We start from the raw sequence: 21,336 nt of genomic DNA, 5'->3' as shown, positions 1-21,336 counted from the left end.
TTCATGATTAAAGATAAGTTTTTGAAGCAAATTTGGAAATAACTGTCAATTTTAATTTGGAATTGCAAAATAATAGGATGGCTGTTAACTTTGCAAAGTTGATGAGTGAGCAGGAATGTTAAATTCTCCTTTTAAAAACACACATAGAGAGCCTCACTCTGACACTGATAATGACCTGGCCAAGCTGAAAATAAACTCTGTCAGTTGCTATTCTGTACCTTTTTTAAAAAAAAAAATTTATTTAGATTCAATTTAGTTAACATATAGTGTATTATTAGTTTCAGGGGTAGAATTTAGTGATTCATCAGTTGCATATAACACCCAGTGCTCACTAAATCAAGTGCCCATCACCCAATTGCCCTATCCCCTCACCCCCCACCTCCCCATCCAATCTTTCTCTTAAGGAGAAAAAACATAAGAGGGTGAGTCAAGAAATGAGCCAAAGCTTTAAAAGACAGCCCAGGGCTCCTGGGTGGCTCAGTCGGTTAAATGTTTGCCTTCAGCTCTGGTCATGATCCCGGGGTTCTGGGATCGAGCCCCACATCGGGCTCCCTGCTCAGCCAGGAGCCTGCTTCTCCCTTTCCCACTCCCCCTGCTTGTGCTCTCCTTCTCTCTCAAATAAATGAATAAAATCTTTAAAAAGAAATAAATAAAAATAAAAGACAAGCCCTACCTTTCCCCCCGGTAAGTGGCAAACTGAGTGAATACGAAGCAATGAGAAGCCTGCAGGTATTTCACTATTCACTAGCCTCCACCTCTTCACCTTTAATCAGGGATCATCACACCAACCTCACATGGTAGTATGATTTAAATTGGATAATGGACGTAAAACACCTGGTTCATATTAGGGATTCAATAAATTTTAGTTCTCTTCCCTTTTCCCAAAGTATCATCTGCCTTGAAGCTTATGAACTAAAATCAGTGACAGCAGGCTTACGATGATTATATAGATACAGAATGATGGGCATCACTTAGAGGTGGAAAGAGCATTGGAGGTAGAGTCAAAAGACCTAGGTTAGCTTTAACTTTGGAAAAACAGAGGAAATACCACTCCCATCTGTCTCTTGGTGTTAGGAAGGCTTAAATAAGACCCCATATGTAAAAAAATATTTTATAAATGGTTAAGTTGTTTATAAATCTTAGTTCTTAAATAATATTAAAAATAAATTAGCCCTGGGGTGCCTGGGTGGCTCAGATGGTTAAGCATCTGCCTTCGGCTCAGGTCATGATCTCCAGGTCCTGGGATGGAGCCCCATGTCAGGCTCCCAGCTCAGCAGGGGAGCCTGCTTTTCTCTCTCCCTCTGCCTCTCCCCCTGCTTATGCGCTCTCTGTCTCTGTCTCTCTCTCTCAAATGAATAAATAAAATCTTTAAAAAAATAAAAAATAAAAAAAACTTGCCCCTTTTTATTAACACAAATCCTAAACATTGATGTACTACATTGGTTTTCAAAATGTATTTATTGTTTAGACCACAACTTGACACATTCTTAGGCCTTCAGTAAATACTAGTTGAATAAACAAACAAACAAGAGATAGTGATTTTAAAAGAAGTACACATAAAAATGTGAGTCAGAATTTTTCTACATTAACTCTACATGTCATTTCTGTCAGCTGACCTTATATTTCAGTGAAAACCAATTATGTCTTAATAGATGGGAGTCAACTTTGTGGTACAAAATCTTCACAAACCATCCTGTGGAATTTCTTTGAGTAAGTTAAAAAAAAAAAAGCTTATGGCCACCTTGATAATATGGGATTAGTGACTGCAGTGAGAGCTTATTCTCAATGCATAATCATTTTTGCACTATTTCTAGCCCAGATGAAATACTTTTCATGTTCTTCTCTGAATTTGTTCTCCACAAAAATACGGAAATGCCCTCTTAAAATTGACCAACTATTTCACCAAAAGGCAGCAGGCATCATGACTAATAATTTGGCTTTAGGAATCAGAAAGAACTGTGTTTGTTTTCTTATCATGTTATTTGGGACAAATTAAGTTAACTAAGATACTATTTATTCATTTGTAAAATGGGGTTAAGATTCATACTGCTGGATTTTTAACAAGAATGAATGATATGTTGAATGTAACAGCACAGCGTAAACTCACTATGTGGCATAACAATTAATAATAAACAGTTGGCAAATTAAATCCACTTAAAGAATAATCCTGATTCCACATATTCATCCAGAATTTTCTTACTCGCAATAGCAGTATTTTCCCCCCATTTTTTCTTCTTAACTTATGCTCTAGGGTAAAATTGCATGAAGCTTTTCATCTCAGACCTACCAAGAATAGCCAGCACCATGCTGTCTTTAAGAACTTCCATGGAGCCTGAGCATACAAAGTAGATGGCCTGCAAAGCATCTCCTTGACGCAGCAGATACTCCCCCGGAGCACAGAAAGAGGTTTTGATGTGCAGAGACAGAGACCTGAGGCAGCCCCGGCTGGCACACTCAAAGAGGGACAACTGCAAGATTTCCTTGTTCAAGTGCATAGTGATGTCAGAACGCAGCTCGTCAGGAAAGTCTTTCAAAAGCTGTCAAGATGAAAGAAGAAATCAAGCTGGGGTAAATCTGGTCTGATTGATTTACTCTGCAAGAGAAGAGGGGTGTTCTTCCCACTGTTTGGCCAACCAGAGTACAGAAGAGGAAATACATGTCTATACAACCGTGGGGCGATTTTTCAGTGACTACTGAAAAATCAGCTGATAATAAGTCTGGAGAAATAGGATAAATTAATAAAAGACTCTAGAATGAAAATGTATGGCTTCTTGTGACTTGCTTCTCATAAAGACTCTCACTCAGGACCGAAGATATGGAATTTGGACCCCCTGATGTTTCCTCTGGCATCATGATCATGTCAAGAGAAGAGAAACCAAATAGTCACTTAGAAGTGTGGATTACAGTGTGATTGGGGGGTTGTAGCACGGTTGCTTTATTTATAGGATACTTTTCTTAGAGTGGTGGTCTGGGGTCTTCCTGGAAGTCTACAGATAACACATGTGCTGGAAGATGTTTGCTTTCTTACTTTGTTCGTTTTAAAGGCACACATTAATTTGGTTAATCTAATAATCCAACATTACACAATTCAATGGTTCCAAGAATTGATTGGTTCCTCTAAAGAGGGTCAATGAGAATGAAAATTAGTCCGCCCAATCGACCAAAGTAGCAAACTAACGTAAAACATTGGTCCATCCAAATGGCATCATGAAAACATAAGCTAAAGCAGGTGAAAGAAGATGGATCGAATTTCATGAGGGATTAAAAAATAGAGATAAAGAAGTTGGTGGGTGTGTACTTTGCTTCTGAGACCTGCATTAGAGCACCTTGCTTTTCCTAAGAATATGTGCTTTCTGCCTGAAAACTTCAACATGAGAAATGAACATTACCTCATTTGAATCTATTCCATTGTTGACTGACCAGGTTGTTTGGAAATATTCGAGCATCCTCTGCTTGAGCTGCTGGGGCAGGTGATGGACCCGTATGAAGTCCTTCAGATCCTTAGTTCTAGTGTGATAGAGGGACCATCTGGAATACATCCTCTGTATGATCGCTGTCACGTTTCCGAACACCAAGGCATGCATCAAAGCTAGAGAAGACAACACAGCATACATGGGAGAGAAAGTTGGTGGGGGGGCTCACCCCTTAAGTCTAAATTTATGGTTTATATATCCTGAATTCAGCAGAGTATGCTTCTGTGGCCATGTTGGTACAGCTACTTTGTCACAGAGTGATCTTGATGCAGTCATTTGTTTTTTTTTTGTTTTGTTTTGTTTTATTTTATTTTTTTTATTATGTTATGTTAATCACCATACATTACATCATTAGTTTTTGATGTAGTGTTCCATGATTCATTGTTTGTGCATAACACCCAGTGCTCCATGCAGAACGTGCCCTCCTTAATACCCATCACCAGGCTAACCCATCCCCCCACCCCCCTCCCCTCTAGAACCCTCAGTTTGTTTTTCAGAGTCCATCGTCTCTCATGGTTCGTCTCCCCCTCCGATTTCCCCCCCTTCATCCTTCCCCTCCTGCTATCTTCTTCTTTTTTTTTCTTTTTTTAACATATAATGTATTATTTGTTTCAGAGGTACAGATCTGTGATTCAACAGTCTTACACAATTCACAGTGCTCACCACAGCACATACCCTCCCCAATGTCTATCACACAGCCACCCCATCCCTCCCACCCCCCACCACTCCAGCAACCCTCAGTTTGTTTCCTGAGATTAAGAATTCCTCATATCAGTGAGGTCATATGATACATGTCTTTCTCTGATTGACTTATTTCGCTCAGCATAACACCCTCCAGTTCCATCCACGTCGTTGCAAATGGCAAGATCTCATTCCTTTTGATGGCTGCATAATATTCCATTTCTTCTTTATCCATTCATCTGTTGATGGACATCTTGGCTCTTTCCACAGTTTGGCTATTGTGGACATTGCTGCTATGAACATCGGGGTGCACGTACCCCTTCGATCCCTACATTTGTATCTTTGGGGTAAATACCCAGTAGTTGATGCAGTCATTTGAATCCAAATGGCTTGATCAGAGTAAAAATATCTTTTAAAAATATTCAGTAATAGGCAAAATAGGCCCCTCTGACTTACACTTAATTTGTTAGCTGCTATTCTGACTATGACAAACTTTTGTACTTTTTGCATCTATATTATTTTAATAGTTAGGTATAGTTTAATAGCATGAGAAAATATTTTAATATAATTTCATAAAATAAACTATAAAGTTATAGTTCAATGGTTATCATAATAACAAATACATTTTAAAAATAAGTCTATTATAGGGGTGCCTGGGTGGCTCAGTCAGTTAAGTGTCCAACTCTTGATTTCAGCTCAGGTCATGACTTCAGGGTCAGGAGAGCCCTAATGGGCTCTGCCCTCAGCATGGAGTCTGCTTGTCCCTTTCCCTCCCTCCTTCTACCTCCCGTCCCACTTGCGAGTGCATGCACACAGTCTCTCTCAAAAATAAATGAATAAAATCCTAAAAATATAAGTCTATTATAACCAGTTAACCTTTATTAGTCTTTTCCCCTAAGCCATCACTTAAAATTAGTTTTTGGATATTAAATATAACACATTTTTATTAATAAAGGTACGGAGAAAGTTGCTAGAAATGTAATTGAGGATTTTCTGAGCAATCTGAAGCTGAGATTAATATGGTTCCAATCACCAACCTCGCTCTAGCTCTGCGGTTACGTAAATTTTAAGGGAAATATCAGAAAATCTGAGACCATTAAAGAAACAAATGCATTCATAGAGAAAAACAGGTATTCTGCTTAGAATCTTCTTTGCCATTCTGAGAGGAGCTAGATGGTTCATATATATGCGATTCCTGTTTCGATGAGATTTCTCAGTCAGGTAGTATTCAATCCCCACTTTCTCGCTAAGCCTCCCCCCTTCTCAGACCACCACCAGATTATAATAAGAAGACTTTGTTCACAAGAATTCAAGAGTTGATGGGGATTGGAGATGGGTCTTCTACTGGAAAAAAAGTGATTTCTAGGAGTTGCCCACTATAAGGAGTGGTCAAGAAACTTAAAAGTCAGAAAAGGCAGGACAGGAATTTGCACTAAATAGTCATTAGCCAAACAGAATGGAATGGCCTCCGCAAACACCAGCAGATAGTCCAAGAAGGCCTTGAACCCACTTGGGGCTGTGGCATTGCGAGAGTTGAGAGCCAGGTGTAGTTATATTTATGGGCAGATCAACTCTCAGTGATACTCAGATTTCAGCCCTGATCCCCATCCTGGACAGGACTGACAATGACGTAAGCTCAGGGGTTTGGTGAAATCATCTGTTTCAACAGCTTTTGGTTAAAAAAAAACAAAGACTAAAAATTTAGTAGTTTGTCTATTAGGATCTATCAAAGTGTCCCTGTACCAAAATCTCAATGTCCAAGGAGTTCTGTTAAAGTTTCTTAGCATCAGGAGTGGGGGGTGGGGTGGGAGGGATGGGGTGACTGGGTGATGGACACTGGGGAGGGTATGTGTTCTGGTAAGCGCTGTGAATTGTGCAAGACTGTTGAATCTCAGATCTGTACCTCTGAAACAAATAATGCAATATATGTTAAGAAAGAAAAAAAGAAGAAGAATGTAGCAGGAGGGGAAGAATGAAGGGGGGGAAATCGGAGGGGGAGAAGAACCATGAGAGACGATGGACTCTGAAAAACAAACTGAGGGTTCTAGAGGGGAAGGGGTTGGGAGGATGGGTTAGCCTGGTGATGGGTATTGAGGAGGGCACGTTCTGCATGGAGCACTGGGTGTTATGCACAAACAATGAATCATGGAACACTATATCTAAAACTAATTGTGTAATGTATGGGGATTAACATAACAATAAAAAATTAAAAAAAAAAATAAAATAAAAAGGTAAAAAAAAAAAAGTTTCTTAGCATCAAAATGGATACATTTGTGCAAATGTGTCGACATATTACTGCATCTATCTTCCTGAATCTCCATCCTATTTCACGATAGCCCCAAATAAAATTCTTTCTTTCCTCTACATTTGCCAGAAATTAATGACCACTGGCATGCTAATTTCAATCTAATCTAACACTGGAATTAAAATTCTTTCAGGTTATATATCATCATTTCTTTACGGAAGATATGGTCACCACGCCTATAAAGATAGTTGGTAATAATAAGGAAGCCCCCAACATTTTGGAAAAGTTACTAGAATAAGGTTAAACTTAGGGTCTATATTACTCCTGTATACAGAGAGAATATGGGCTTCAGAATGAGACACATCAGGATCTGAAACCTGACTTTGGCACTTCCTAACTGTGAACTTGTGAAGATGCATAATTCCCATGGATGCAGTTCCCTAATGTATAAATATGCATAGTATTTACTCATAGGGCTTTTTTGAGATCTAAGGAGTTAATATATATATATTTAAAAGTGCCTAATATTTTGTGTGAAAAACAGTGGGTGCTCAATTTATGTTAGTTTTTCCCATGAGAGTGGAAAGCATAATCACGAATTTTTAACACACTCAGTGATGTAAAATATGGGGGAAAAGGACTCAGTTAAGGTTTTCCAGCAACCTCTTAAATATTTAAGAGTGTTTGTTAGAGGAAATAACTTCTCAATGAAAGAAATTCAAGAAATATTTAATAAGCGCCTGCTCCATACCAACGTAAGTATATATTCTCCTTAAATTTTCCAAAATGAAATGTCTTCCAACAGGTGAAAACTATTAGAAGAAAACTGTATATTGCCTAATAACTTACTGTTGAATGGCTCTTGGTAAATTCTAAATAGAGGTCCATTCTTCTGTATGTTTGTTAAAGCATGGTAGTTCTGATGTCAAGTACTTTGTTTGGAAGAAGAGACCTCTATTTAAAGTAAACACTCAGCAAAGAAAGGAAACAATTCTGCTCCAAGTCAAAGAAATTAAGCCCCAATTTCAGGCTCAGTTAATATACGTATGGGCTCAGTGTTTGGAAGCCCTACCATCTGTAAAAGTATGTAATAGTCTTTCGTGGAGATTAAACTGAGTACTGAGAACAATTTTATTTCATTTATTTTAACACTGCCTTCCTTAATTATGTGTATGATTTTAACTTTGCTTTACTTAATTATAATGCGTGTAAAGCACTTAAAGTAAGAGAAGTAATATGTTCAGATCATTTAGCATCCTAATTGTACATTATCAATAAAATGAATTACTGGATTAATTGTAGCATTCTAAGTGTTGTGGAAAGTCCTCATCTATTTCTGAGTCACCATAATTTCACTGTCTCATTTCAGCAGAGGCAAATACTTCTCATTTAAGTGGTTAAAAAATAAAACCCCCAACTCCCATAATTTTTCAGTTTCCAAAATTATTTTGCCTCTCTGTCACTGGTTATCATTTTTCCCACTGGCAAAGAGTGAATATAACTGTCAGGCCAAATCATCTCATCTGCTTTGGCAGTTTGACTTAAGAACTGCAATATCCAGGTCAGTTTGGAAGTCATCATTCACTTTTCTTATTACTCCTAGCAAATCTGATGTATATAATTCTTAAAGTAGCATGCTAGGGCTGCTGCTGAGTGTGTGGGAGGCTCTTTTGCTTTGTGCAGGAATTTTGTATAAAATGCATTTTGTAAAATCTCGTCTTAACATCAGCTCTTGGGAGGAGGCCCCACAATTAGGGTCTCGGAAGAAAGTCAACAGACCTTCAATGAAAATGCATTCTTAGAGCGCTGCCTGGCTTTCTTTTTCGTTGTCTCCTTTTTCTTCCTCTTTGCCTTCTCCTTTCCCTTCCCATTCCTCTTCCCTTCCCGTCTCTTCCCTCCCCACTTCTCTCTCTGCATTGTGGGCAACACTGTTCTCCTGAGGTATAACATCCTTGCTGAGTTCTTCTGCCAACCACTTTGCAGGGCCTTCAGATTGTGTACCCCTGATATAAAAGGAGACCAGAGCTCAGGTTTTGGGTAATCTTAGCTGCCCTCCTCCTCTCTCCCACCTACTCACTGACCTGGAATTTTCCACGCCTGTTAGAGTACACTGGGTTGTGGATAGCAGATGGCAGAGAAAAGAGAGTGAGAACAATTTCCTAAATGACGAATTCAAATGGCAGTGTAGACATCTTTAAAAAGCCTGAATTTGTGAACACCATAGCCCATATGGGTCCAATAAAATTATGTCAGGAGAATATATATAGGATGAGAGGACCCAAGGAAAGCCTTAACTGTTACTAATTTCACTTTACCTTTTTCAGGACAACAATGCCTGATTTAAACGGAACATGTCCTCAGGGATGAGTCACCTTCTCTAGGAAGTTTTGTCTAACCTTCGAGCCTGACCCGACGGACCCATCAATTGGGGCTGACTTGTTAGGTGACAATGAGGCAGCTGTTACTAAATATGATAGAAGAGCTTTTAAAGAAATGGGGAAAAGTTCTAATATATTTTGTTTCGTAGCAAAAATGATATGCAGAGTTAATATAAATATTGTCGAAAAGAGGGTTATATATATATATAGAGAGAGAGAGAGAGAGAGAGTTATATATATATAAGGCTGAAAAAACTATATTTTGGTAATGGGATTTTATGTAATTCTAATTTTTGTGTGGATTTTTCAGTCTTTTCTAAATGTGCATTATAATGGGAAAAATTAAAATGGAAAAAGAAAGAACATCATCTGCCCAAGTTTCTATTTTCATTACTAAACTGTGAACTCCTCGAAGGAAAGTATCATGTCTTAGTCATTTTTGTTTCCCCAGCATCTAGCACAGTGCCTGGCATAATTTAAGTGTGCCATAAATATTTTTGGAACTGAAGTGAACCTCTGGTCATTTGATACTTTCTTTAAAAAGTTTTGTAATCACAAGCAATTAGCTTAGAAAATGTATTATGAATAGTTCAGCCCCAAACCCATCCCTCCATCCCTATCCCATGCCCCAAAGGCAATCTTTTACAATTGTTTATTTTAGGTGTTCTTGTGATTATCACCAATATTTTAGACAACATAATTTTACTTCTATTGCTTGACTCATCATGTTAAGACAAGACCTAAAAACAACCTGACATAAAAGATGAGAATTCAGCTCACTGTTTATCTACCTTCTCATCCCACACTTCGTAGTTATTCTTTTTTAGCTCATCTATTATAATTTGACAAAGCGAAATTAATATCAATGACACATCAAGAAAATTACAGAAATACTAAATGTACAGCTCATTGAGATTTCTTAAAGTGAATCACCCTCCCGATGAATAAACAGGATATTACCCCAGGCCTCCCTTGTGTCCCCTTCACAGACACTAACCAGCCCCATTACCAAAGGTAACCGCAGTTGTGAATTATATTGCAATCCATAAGCTTTGCCTACTTTTAAACTTTCTCTAAACAAAGTCATACAATATGTACTTTTTGGTGTCTGGCTTCTCTGCTTAGCATTGTTTGTAAAATTCATCCACGTGGTTGCATGATGTAATAGTTCATTCATTCTCATGACTGTATAGTACTCTATTGAATAATGATTTCACAATTTACTTATTTATTCTCCCATTAACGGGCATTTCCAGTTTGAGATTCTTACAATAATGCTCCCACAGGCATTTATTTGTCTTTTGATAAATATATATAAGTATTGGACGTGTTGAGTGGCAGAGTACAAGTATGTTCAGCTTTGGTAGATACCGACAAAATTATTGTACCACTTGGCACTCCCATCAACAGTATAGGAGAAGTCAAGATGTTCCATATCCTCTCAGACTTTTGGGTTGTCATTGTTTTTAAGAATAGCATTCCGGTGAATATAAATGCTATATAATTTTGATCTTAATTTACATGTCCTTGATGAATGATGTTGAGTACCTTTTTATATTTGTATCGTTTATTTATTTGGCATGGAAATCTGTCAAGTAATTTTTAAAGTTTTTATGCATTTTTGGATTGTCTGTTCTTATTGATTTGTAGACAGTATATATAATTGATAAGAGCCTTTTGTCAGAGAAATGTTTGCAAATACTTGCTCCTATCCTATGGCTCTCTTTACACTCTTAAATAATGTCTTTTGATAAATACAAATTCTGTAGTTCAACTTACCCATTTTTTCTTTTTGGTTAGGGCTCCAGCTGGAATTAATTTTAATGTACAGTTTTAGGAGGAGCCAAGATTGTTTTTCAACATGCAGATATACATTTGACCCAGCAACATTTATTGAAAGAATCATTATTCTCCCTTCATACCGCACGTCACCTATGTCATAAATAAAGTGGCCATATGTGCATGGGCCTATTTCTACACTCTTCTATTCCACTGGTTTATTTGTCTGTTCCTGAGCTAACACGTGCTTTCTTTTTCCTTTTTTTTTTTTAAGATTTATTTATTTATTATTTTAGAGAGAAAGAGAAAGAGCTCTGGGGATGGGCAGAGGAAGAGAGAGAATCTCATGCAGACTCCCTGCTGAGCATGGAGCCAAACACGGGGCTCAAGCCCAGGACCCTGAGATCATGACTTCAACCAAAATCAAGAGGCGGACGCTTAACCGACTGAGTCACTCAGGTGCCCCAACATGTGCTTTCTTAATTGCTGCAATGTTACAATGCATCTTGATATCTGTAATGCAAATCTTAGTGCTAATTTTGTTTTTTGTTACAATTGCTTTGACTAGTTTTAGCTCTGCATTTGCACTAATCCTTAGAAACGGCTTGTCATTTTTCAAACACACACACATACCCACCAACACACATAAACAGATATCTACTAGAATTTTCATTGGCATTGAATTGAATCTTTAGGTTAATTTGGGTAAATCTGATATATTTACAATATTGAGTCTTAAAACCATCACCATTGTATATCCTTCCATTATTTTAAACCATTTGTAAATTTTCTCACTAATGTTTTGTAGTTTTCTGTATAGTAGAATTGCACATTTGATATGTGAAATTTTTATAATTACTTCTTATATTTCATTTTCTAGCTGTTTGTTACTAGCATATAGAAATACTATTAATTTTTGCATATTGAACGTGTATCCGTCAGCTTTGCAATATTCGCTTAATTGTCATAGTTGTTTGAAACTTTTAAGGTTATTTTTCATGTTGGGTATTCTCAAAGTTCACATAGATTTGTCCAGGTATGGGTTTTTTTCTCATTATTTTTGCTGAATCTCTTTGATAGTTTTAAATATTCTTCCCATAAATCAATGGTTTGCACACATTGTCATTACAGATGTTCACATGAAATCTTCCCCTTTTTCCCACCTCCTCACTCAGCCAGTGAGTGCTTCTGCCCGAGATAATTATCTGGGGTTTTGGCAGTTACCTGAAACATTTAATATTGCTACTGCTTGCTTTTGTAGTAAATATTGCATCCCTGTCATTAGTAATTTCATTAGCTTTGGGTGGAGATTCCTAATAAGATACCTCAGACTTGATTCCATAGTAATATACACCTGAATTAAAAAAAAATAAATTATTTGTATATATTTGTAGAAATTAAGGGAATAAAATTAATTTATGGTATACAATAAAATGGATATTTTGTAAGAAGTTTGCTAGGTCTCAGTGAATCCTGGCATTTGAACTTACCAAACCTCCACTGCCTTATATCTAAATTAAGTTGTTAATAACTTCTATCTCATAGTGTTATGAGAATTAAGTGAACAAAATGTTCCATATTGTGAGCGCTTCTGATTAGCTCTCAAAGTTATGCTAGTTAGTTAATTAGGAAATATTAAGATGCAGGTATCATTTCTTCTAGCCTAGGGTAATTGTCACAGTAATACAGAGTTATTTCCCACAAACACAAATTTGAGAAGCTTTAACTAATAAATTCAAGTTGCTTAGATGCCATTTGCCATTCAAAAATGATGGTTTCCTCAGTTCTATTCAAGTCACCTAAATGCTTTAATGCTCCTGACAAATGAACACTGGTTTCGCACCGAGATAACTTGATCAACGAACAATAAACAAGTGACAAAGTAACATTATCTGATTATTTCCCCTGTCTTTTGGCCCAGTGACCAGCATTGCTTTCTACTTACAGTGAATAGCAGGGGATAATTTATGCCTTACCCATTTCTGATGCAGGACCATTCACAATATAGTATGTGGATCAATAGAGAATAAAAGCTCAATTATCTAGCAGATTCTTGAAATGTCAAATCAGTAGGTTAAGCCTTGAGCCTTTGAACATTTCCTCGAATTTCCACCAGGAAGAGAAGAAACACAGGCAAATATTAAATAAGTATAAACTGTGTATATTGGCAAAATGCTTGTCATTTTGCTAAGCTGAAAGATAGGCAATCAAGGAGACTGGCAATTAGAGAAGTCATAATAGTGGGTATAAAACAGCCACCATGCTGTCTGGCACACTGTAGCTCTTCAGAAAATGAGAGTTGCTGTTCTCGGCTCCCTGGGCTGTTGCTGCTATATACCAGCCAAGAGCCTGCGACAATTGCTGCAGTCCCAGCACGCCATTTCAGCAACTCTGCCACAAGCACTGCCTTTCCAAGAAATTCCCCCCATCCCTGGCCCTTGCTCTGTCACTGCCTCTGAACTTCCTAACTGATGCGGCACGTAGCGTTTACCGCCTGCTCTAATTAAAACTCTTTCCATGTCGTTCAGCCCATCTCTTCCAAACTGGATCCTAAGTTCCTTAAGGGAAGGGTTGGCCTGATACTCCTTTGATTTCGCCAGAGGCTGGAGGAGTCATTGCTTAAAGCCCCGCATACTCAGTTTATATCTCCCACGCAAGGAAGCTGGTAGGAACCATCCCCATTATAAGGTTCGAAACTCTGATAGCTGGGATTAAGGCCATTGAAAGAATACGATAAAACAGGCTTTTGGAGAGAAGCATATGGGGTAAAAAGCACTGATAGAACCCTAGTTGAAGAACTCTGGTCTAAGAAGAATGTTTACTTGATCCAGGTAAATATCCACATCTCCTACGACTCCACCAGAGCCGTCTTGTAATTCAGTAAGTTTCCGATTATGAATTTGTAGATGGAAGTAAGCATTTATCTAGGTTCAAACCTTGCCTCTTTTACTTACTGATGGTATGACATTGGGAAAGTTACTGTATTTCGCCAAGCTTTAGATTTATCATCTGAAAAGTGTGGATAAGAATGGTGTCAATCCTGTATAAGTTAGGAGGTTCAGAAAAGGGAAATTGAACTAAAGGTTTCAACAGAGGAAATTCCCTACAGAGAATTGGTTTTCCTGGGGCTAGAGAGCTAAATGAGCAAAAAGAGAGTATAGAGGTCATGTGGATATAATAACCACGAGAAGGAGCTTCTGTCCTTTGAGATGGATGGACAAGGGGAAGAAGTGCGCTTATCAGAACACAGAAGCCCAAAAGAGGAGCTGTGAGGAGCCGTTAGAAACCGGGGCTGTGACTTTGGCTGCTGAGGCTCTCCCAACTAACGCAGGGATCTCCAAGAAGATCCAGTGAGGCTGGTTCTGGGAGCTCCTGAAGATGCTCAACGCTGGGACCACTTGATGCTGACTGAGGCAGTCTGCCACTGAAGGTGCATCATACACGTCAGAAGCAGGCGGTCTCTCCCCACTTCCTGCTTTCCAGTCTCCCTCTGGCGCCCCTATGGGCGGAAGTAACGGAAGTCAGCTGGCAAAGAAAAACGAGGTTTGTAGAGTCCAAACTCCAGCATTACAAAGCACAGCCCAGAAGGTGGGTTTGGAGCTTGGAGACAATAGTATATTAGTTTGTCTATTTGTTAAATGGGATAGTAATAGTGCCCAACCCATAGATTTGCCTTTAGGATTACTCAGGGTATTGTACTGAAGCATTTAGCAGAGAGAATGGAACATAAAAACAATTTTAAAATGTTAAATATTTATTATTGTATTGGGTGTTTTTCTTTGCTTTTGTTGTTATTTTTAACTAAGTGATATAGCAAACATCCTTAATGTACTATATTAGTATTAATAAAATTTGATAACACTGACCTGTTTGAGACTATAGAATGGAGTTTCAAACATATACCTGCAATTCAGACTCATGTAATTCATAAACACTAGGGGTAAACAGTACGCGGAGAAAACAATGTTCCTGTCCTTTCAAAATCAGCCATCAAGTAAATGGTTACTTCTTCATCTGTCCAGAAAATGGAATTCTTTGACATCATAGACTTTCACTGCTAATCTATATGTATATTAAAGTGCTTGTCACTGATTTTCTAACGAGTGCTTTTAGACTCTTCCAATTTAAATAATGTATCGCTATTGTGTTTTAGGACCGAGTAAACAGAACAGCAATGGTATGGCATTTTCTCTTGGTGTGAAAGAAGAATTTCCCTTACCACCAATCAGCATGGTGCAGATGGAGAAGATCTTTTCTGCATCTGTATTAGCAGAGACATTCCCAAACCCAACGCTGGTGAGGCTGCTGAGGGTGAAGTACAGAGCGGCAATATAAGCACTTCGGATGGACGGGCCCCCTAAGGTATTGTTGCCGTAGTATGGAGATTCTAGTCTCTTTCCCAACTCATGGAGCCAGCCTGCAATGGAAGAAAGAATGAGAACTTAAACCCAAAGAGTAAAGTCCCAGTATGAGCACCTGGCGGTAATGAGAATTGAACATTTAGGGACATACTAATTTGCTCAGAAGAAAGAAGAGAGAAAAGCTAAAAGGAAGTTGAAGGCAAGGAATGAGATTCCACTGCTACAAAAGCAAAAATACCACTTTTATGCAAGCTGTTCTGTTTAAGACACACAGCAGAGAGGTGGGCATTCAAGAGCAGATGGGTGGTCAAAGCTAAACAGGTTACACTAATGCAGATTACCTGCAGAGATAGAAACCAGCATTGCTAGTGTCAGCAACAGTGTTGTGTATTTCCTTCATGGTTAAGCTCCTTTCTCAATTGGAATTTTAAGAGACAAAGGGGTCTAGTAGGTATTTTTCAACCCTACATGATGATAAATAGCAACAACCACAAGAATCTAGACTTCACACAGATGAGAAGCGCTTAATTTCCATCCTGCACAACCTTGCCCCATTTTATTCACTTGCGCTGACATCTAGTTGGCTTACAAATCTTAGCTCATGCTACCATCCTCAGGAGGCCTTCTCTGCAACCCCATTCTGCCATTTGGGGCTGGAGGGGAAAATCTGCACAACTAAGAGGTACCTGTAATAGAACTCGATGCCCCTTGCAGCTGTTTTATAGTCCTGGTGTATATATGTGTCCCAACTGATCAAATTAAATGCTTTAAATATATGCAGTTTATTGTATGTCAATTATGCTGTCATAAAGCTGTAAAAAAAGCTACATTAATAAAGATGGGAAATAGCAAGTGTGATATTGACAATAATAGAATGGAAACACAACACAAAAACCACTTTAAAATCCTTTCTTGGAAATACTTATCCTCTAAAGTTTTGTATTCCAAATTCTGTCTCTCTCACTGTATGTGTGTATGTTAACAAAACACTGTGACATCATAGACTTTCAGCTGTGAAAGTCACACAGCTGAACCCATAAAGTTCATAAGACTTTTGTTAAGAGATATTATCCACTGACTACTACTTTCTTATAAACACTTCATTTAATGGCTGCCCCAGAAGAGATGAAAGTCAGTACACTTTTTAAGTAGTAATAATGCTGTCATTATCAACTAAAGTTATAGATCATGGAACTGTGCTAGGTAATTAAAATGCATATTTTAAACAACTGGGAACTCCTTGAGACCAAGGAGAATTGCTTAGTGGCAAGTATTGTGCCTTATTCACCCTGTGTGTCTAGGGAAGTATTTCTCAACCTTTATCTTGCCTCAGAAACATCTAAAGGGCTTGTTAAACAGAGATAGTCAAGTCCTATCCCTGGAATTTCCGGTACAGTTCAGGAGGCTGGCTGGGGGCTGAGAATCTGTCCTTGTAATAGGCTCCCACGTGATGCTGATGCTGCAGGTGGAGGGGACCATGCTTTGAAAAGCCACTACTCTAGAACGGTGGTTCTCAATGCCAGCCACGGCTGGGAATGCTTTGTACAAATACACTGCCCAAGGGCCACCTCCACCAACTGCATCAAATTTCTGTTGCCAAGACCAGGTACTGGCATTTTTTAAAAGTCCCTCAGTAGAATCTAATGTGAAGTTAGAACTTAGAATCCCTATTCCAGAACTTAGCAAAGCACTGACAAGAGTAAGGTTTAATAAATGTTATTTTAAAAAGTGAATGAATTAATGAATATATAAATGATTCTTGCACTCTGTCACAGTATGAGACAATATGATAAGACTGATGCAATGAAACAGCATATGTGCATTTGTAAATCTGTACTAGAATAACAAATGTATGTTTTGATGATAGAGAATAATAATAAAATGCAAGTTAGACGTTATAAAAGGTGATGCTGTTAGTAAGCTATGACCATCTACTCTGTCGGGAAAGGCTTTGTGAAGGAATAAACTTTAGTGATGGGGTTCAGGGCAGGATGCCTCAGAATGTGCCACTTTGGCATGTGAATTACTTGAGTTGAAGGCAATCAAGGCTTAACAGACTCAAGAAGAGCCTTTTACTTCCCCCTCAACTACCTAAAAGAATTTAGTTATGGGGCCTGTACCAAGAAGAGAGCTATTACCAGGGTAACTTTTTACATCAGAACAGCAAACATTTGTTTACCAAACATGTGATCTTCTCATCCTCCAATGAATTGTCTTCCTTCTCTTTGAAGCCCCCTTTGCCTTAGCTCAGGATGGCATATAAGCCTCAATTGCCTGTCTTTGACCCTCTCAAGTCTATGTGAGCCTCCTATATATACTAAATTAAATTGTTTTTCTTCTGTTTGCTTGTCTTATGTCAATGTAATTATTAGGCCAGCCAAAGAACCCAAAAGGGAAGAAGGAAAAAATTTCCTCCCTGACAGATTCAACACAGATCTAAATATGGATTCTTCCATGTATAGGCTGTAGGAAGGACTAACTTCTCTGAGCTTCACTTTTCTCATCTGTAAAAACAAGGATACTGTCTAACTCGTAGGGCTGCTGTGAGTTAAATGAGGTGCCACACATGAAAATGCCAACCACTGTCACTGACAGAGGGTTAGTGCATCATATCTCTTTTGTCTCTCTTGCTTCTCTTACTTACATTGGAACAAGAAAGTACAAAATCCAGAAAGGTAAGAGAAAATAAGGGACCACCAGTGAACTGTAATGGAAAAGGAAGGTGGTGATCCCATGTATTCAGTAGAACTTAAGGTAGGGATTAGCATTTCCTACCTAATAGCAACAAGAGGGAGAAAATCCAGATGGCAGTAGTTCTTAAAATTGGGGAAGTTATGCACCCATTTGTGAATCTGCAAAAAGACATGATCCTTTTGTCAGAACAAAGTACATGTGAAGACACTTGTACCACTGTGTATTCATTTTCAGTTGGCTCATGGCTTCCTGAAGCCCTTTCATACATATCAGATTAAAAAGCTCTATTTTAGAAGTTTAAGTGAGGGGGAGGAGGAAGTGATAAAGGGCGATTTGATAAAACTTAGTTTAATCTTGTATAGAAAAAGATTTAGAAATAAAGACAACTTATCCAAGATTAATTGAAGAGATATCACAAAAACAAATCAAATGTGCATTTAAAAAATATTACTGGTATATTTATGTACACTGTAGGAAGACAGTCCAGACACAAAGGTAAAATCAGGAAGCAGAGATAACATCTGAATTTATCATCATATTTGGGATGCTGATTTCTCAGAATAGTGCCCTTGTAAGCATTTGATCCAAACATTGTCAAATATGAGAACCATAGGATGCTGAATGACTAGTGGGTTGGCTATTTCTCATGTGTCTTCCAACTTGTGCTCTGAAAGGGATGTCATGTTACTTCTACTGGACAAGGAAGTGATTAGAGGGGCTTGTCCCTTTGTTCCATATTGGTCATTTCTGCTAATTACTGGGAAGCTGAAAAATGTCATTTCGCCCAATGAGTAAATACTGCATGACCCAATTTTTGTTTTAACTGATGCACAGAGGAAGAAAAAATCAGAAACAATAAAGCTACTGCTTCCTCATGGCTGAATCAGCTATACAATCAGACCATGAAGAAACAACTGGATCCATCTATTGATCTTGAATTAAGGTATTCATTTACTTACAGAAGCCAGTTTTCTCACCAAAAAAAAAAAAAAAAAAAAAAAAGCAAACAAACCAACCCAGTCAATATTTTTGGTTAAATTCCTTAATTTGAACAAAAGTAAAACACTTAAGAATTCTCTGAAACAAATCGGTGTCCATATAAATTGATTTCTGTAATGAAGTAGGATAAAGGTTTGTATTGAGACATACAGATTATATTAGATTATATCCTCATCCAGTTCATGTTCATTTACAATGTGTGAAGCTATCTCAGAAGTGATTCAGGGAGCAAAACACAGAGGAACAACAAACCTACTTTTGTTGATATCTCTTTTCTGTCTAGCCAACTGTTCTGTCTATTTTCAGAAACATCTTGTTTTTTAAGAAAGGTTGCTACTAAACTGTGTTACAGCTGACAGAGTGAAAGCAATAATGATGATGACAAAACTTGGTAACATGGAAAGGAGGTAACACCCACAAATCCAGGGATTGGCTCTGTGGGCTAAATAAAACTTTTTCACAGAACAGCTTGTCCAAAATGAGAGCACATGTTCACTGTAACAAGACAACATGTCATTGTACTGTACAGAAGAAACAGTTTAACCAATTTGGAAGCCATTCTTTTTTTATGCTGGAGAAACTCGTCTCTAAAGGAAGGGATGTCCTAGAACAATCTGTCTGCTTCTGCTCAATTTTTTTTTTTCTAAAGAACATTTGAAGGAAAAAAAAAATACACAACATAAAGTAGAATCTAAATATACTGAATACATTGCCCTCTGATAAAAACAAAAGATATCATAAAATAACCCTGTCATTAGTGAAATTGACTAGATAAATAAAAGTAGATTTGCGGAATAAAGATCAAAGATAGAATGACTCTTAATGATCACACCTAGAAGAGCCGGTAATTTAGTATAATTCAATCGATATATTTTTCATTGCATGCTTACCATAGGCCCAATATTTTGCTTAATTACATACTTTTAACTCTAGATGGGAGTTTCTAATTGTTTTACTCTTCAGGTTTCCTGCATTAATTTACTTCCTTTTATGATGCATGTGTGCGTGGTTTGTATAGGTGTGACTGCTACATACAACATACGGATTCTTGAAAAGTTCAGTTTAGGTTAGCATTTGGTAAATTAACAGGTACTTTAGGTTTAATGAAAGAAATAGGAGCATGTTATTTAAGGAAATCCTATGGTGAATTTCTTTATCATATAAAATACCCTAGTAATACGAAAAACTACCCAGTAAAATATAAGCTTATTAAATCAGATTTATATGTGTGTTAAGACGTGTTTGTATGGATAGGGAAAAGAGAGAAGGGACTAGCACATACATTATCACACCTATAATTCAAAATGGTACTTTACTTAATTCGGTATGAATGAACCATGTTGTATCAGGATTTAGCTAGAGGCAAGAACAGAGCCCATGGTAGGGTTTTCTTGTTACTAAGTTGGCACATGGTTTACATTTTACTGAGAACTTTCTGTGCTCCAGACACTCTACTAGGGCAATACATCTTCCATCTTATTTACAGGCACTAACTCTACGGAATAGGTACGATTATCATCCATATTTTGGTCCATTATTTCATTAGTCATTATAACAATTTAGAAATTATTATCCCCATTTTAAAGATGAGAAAGCTAAGGCTCAGAGAGATTAAATAACTTGCTCAATATGGCGGTATCAGGATTTTAATCCAGATATGTGTGCTGTTGGAGCCCAAGTTCTTGACCACTATGCACAGTACTTGAATGTGCTGTAGACCCAAGAGTATTAATGTTGCAGTGTACCTGAATGCCTTTACAAGCGAGGTGCCATTCTTTATTATGGTATACATACATGATAAGAAAGAAAGAGTCTTACACTGGGGAGGGTATGTGTTCTGGTGAGCGCTGTGAATTGTGCAAGACTGTTGAATCTCAGATCTGTACCTCTGAAACAAATAATGCAATATATGTTAAGAAAGAAAAAAAGAAGAAGAAGAATGTAGCAGGAGGGGAAGAATGAAGGGGGGAAATCGGAGGGGGAGAAGAACCATGAGAGACGATGGACTCTGAAAAACAAACTGAGGGTTCTAGAGGGGAGGGGGGTGTGAGGATGGGTTAGCCTGGTGATGGGTATTGAGGAGGGCACGTTCTGCATGGAGCACTGGGTGTTATGCACAAACAATGAATCATGGAACACTATATCTAAAACTAATGATGTAATGTATGGGGATTAACATAACAATAAAAAAATTAAAAAAAAAAAAAAGAAAGAAAGAGTCTTAGTTAAGGCTCCTCAGAAGCAGACCCTGAGACATGACTTTAACTCTAAGTAATTTATTTAAGTATTGAGCCCAGTAAATATTTTTAGAAGAGAATAGGGAAGGGACACAGAGAGTGGAGGATCCAGTGAGGTATGCCTAATCAAGCAAGTTATTGCTAGAGGCAATTGGAGCTTAATCTCACTGGAGAACCTCTGGGACCAGTGTGGAACATACCCCATGTTGGAACAGGGGAATATATACACCAACTATCAGCCATCATTGATTGAGAGTGGCTCCGAGGGAGTGTGAACTCCCCACCATTGCCATGACTGCTAGCAAAGGAGCCTTCTACCTTCTTCATCAGAAGACAGTGCCTCAGGCATAGATACAGATCCTAAGGGTGGGAATCATACAGATTGAGCGGACATCGTGGAGTATCAACAATATTTTTGACAGCAGTCAACACTTACTAAATGTTAAGTATTTTACTAGGCTTTCACATAACATTATTTTCATATGACTA

The 21,336-nt window shown here is 37.9% G+C and overlaps 1 protein-coding gene across 1 annotated transcript in view; it reads right to left on the bottom strand.

Moving 5' to 3' along the window:
- The window catches only part of KCNH8 (potassium voltage-gated channel subfamily H member 8), a 368,898-nt gene that overhangs the window by 60,635 nt on the left and 286,927 nt on the right, over positions 1-21,336 (bottom strand). Inside the window, exons 8-10 of the mRNA XM_032408779.1 lie at positions 14,776-14,973; positions 3,390-3,589; positions 2,288-2,537 (exon numbers count right to left, since the gene is read on the bottom strand). Of these exons, the coding sequence (XP_032264670.1) occupies positions 2,288-2,537; positions 3,390-3,589; positions 14,776-14,973 (648 nt within the window). The remainder of the gene's footprint in view (positions 1-2,287; positions 2,538-3,389; positions 3,590-14,775; positions 14,974-21,336) is intronic.

This window comes from Phoca vitulina, unplaced genomic scaffold (genome assembly GCF_004348235.1).
Source record: "Phoca vitulina isolate PV1807 unplaced genomic scaffold, GSC_HSeal_1.0 scaffold10, whole genome shotgun sequence".
Classification (NCBI taxonomy): Eukaryota; Metazoa; Chordata; class Mammalia; order Carnivora; family Phocidae; genus Phoca; species Phoca vitulina.
The sequence above is the reverse complement of the archived record's forward strand: the minus strand, read 5'-3'. Positions and strand labels throughout refer to the sequence as shown.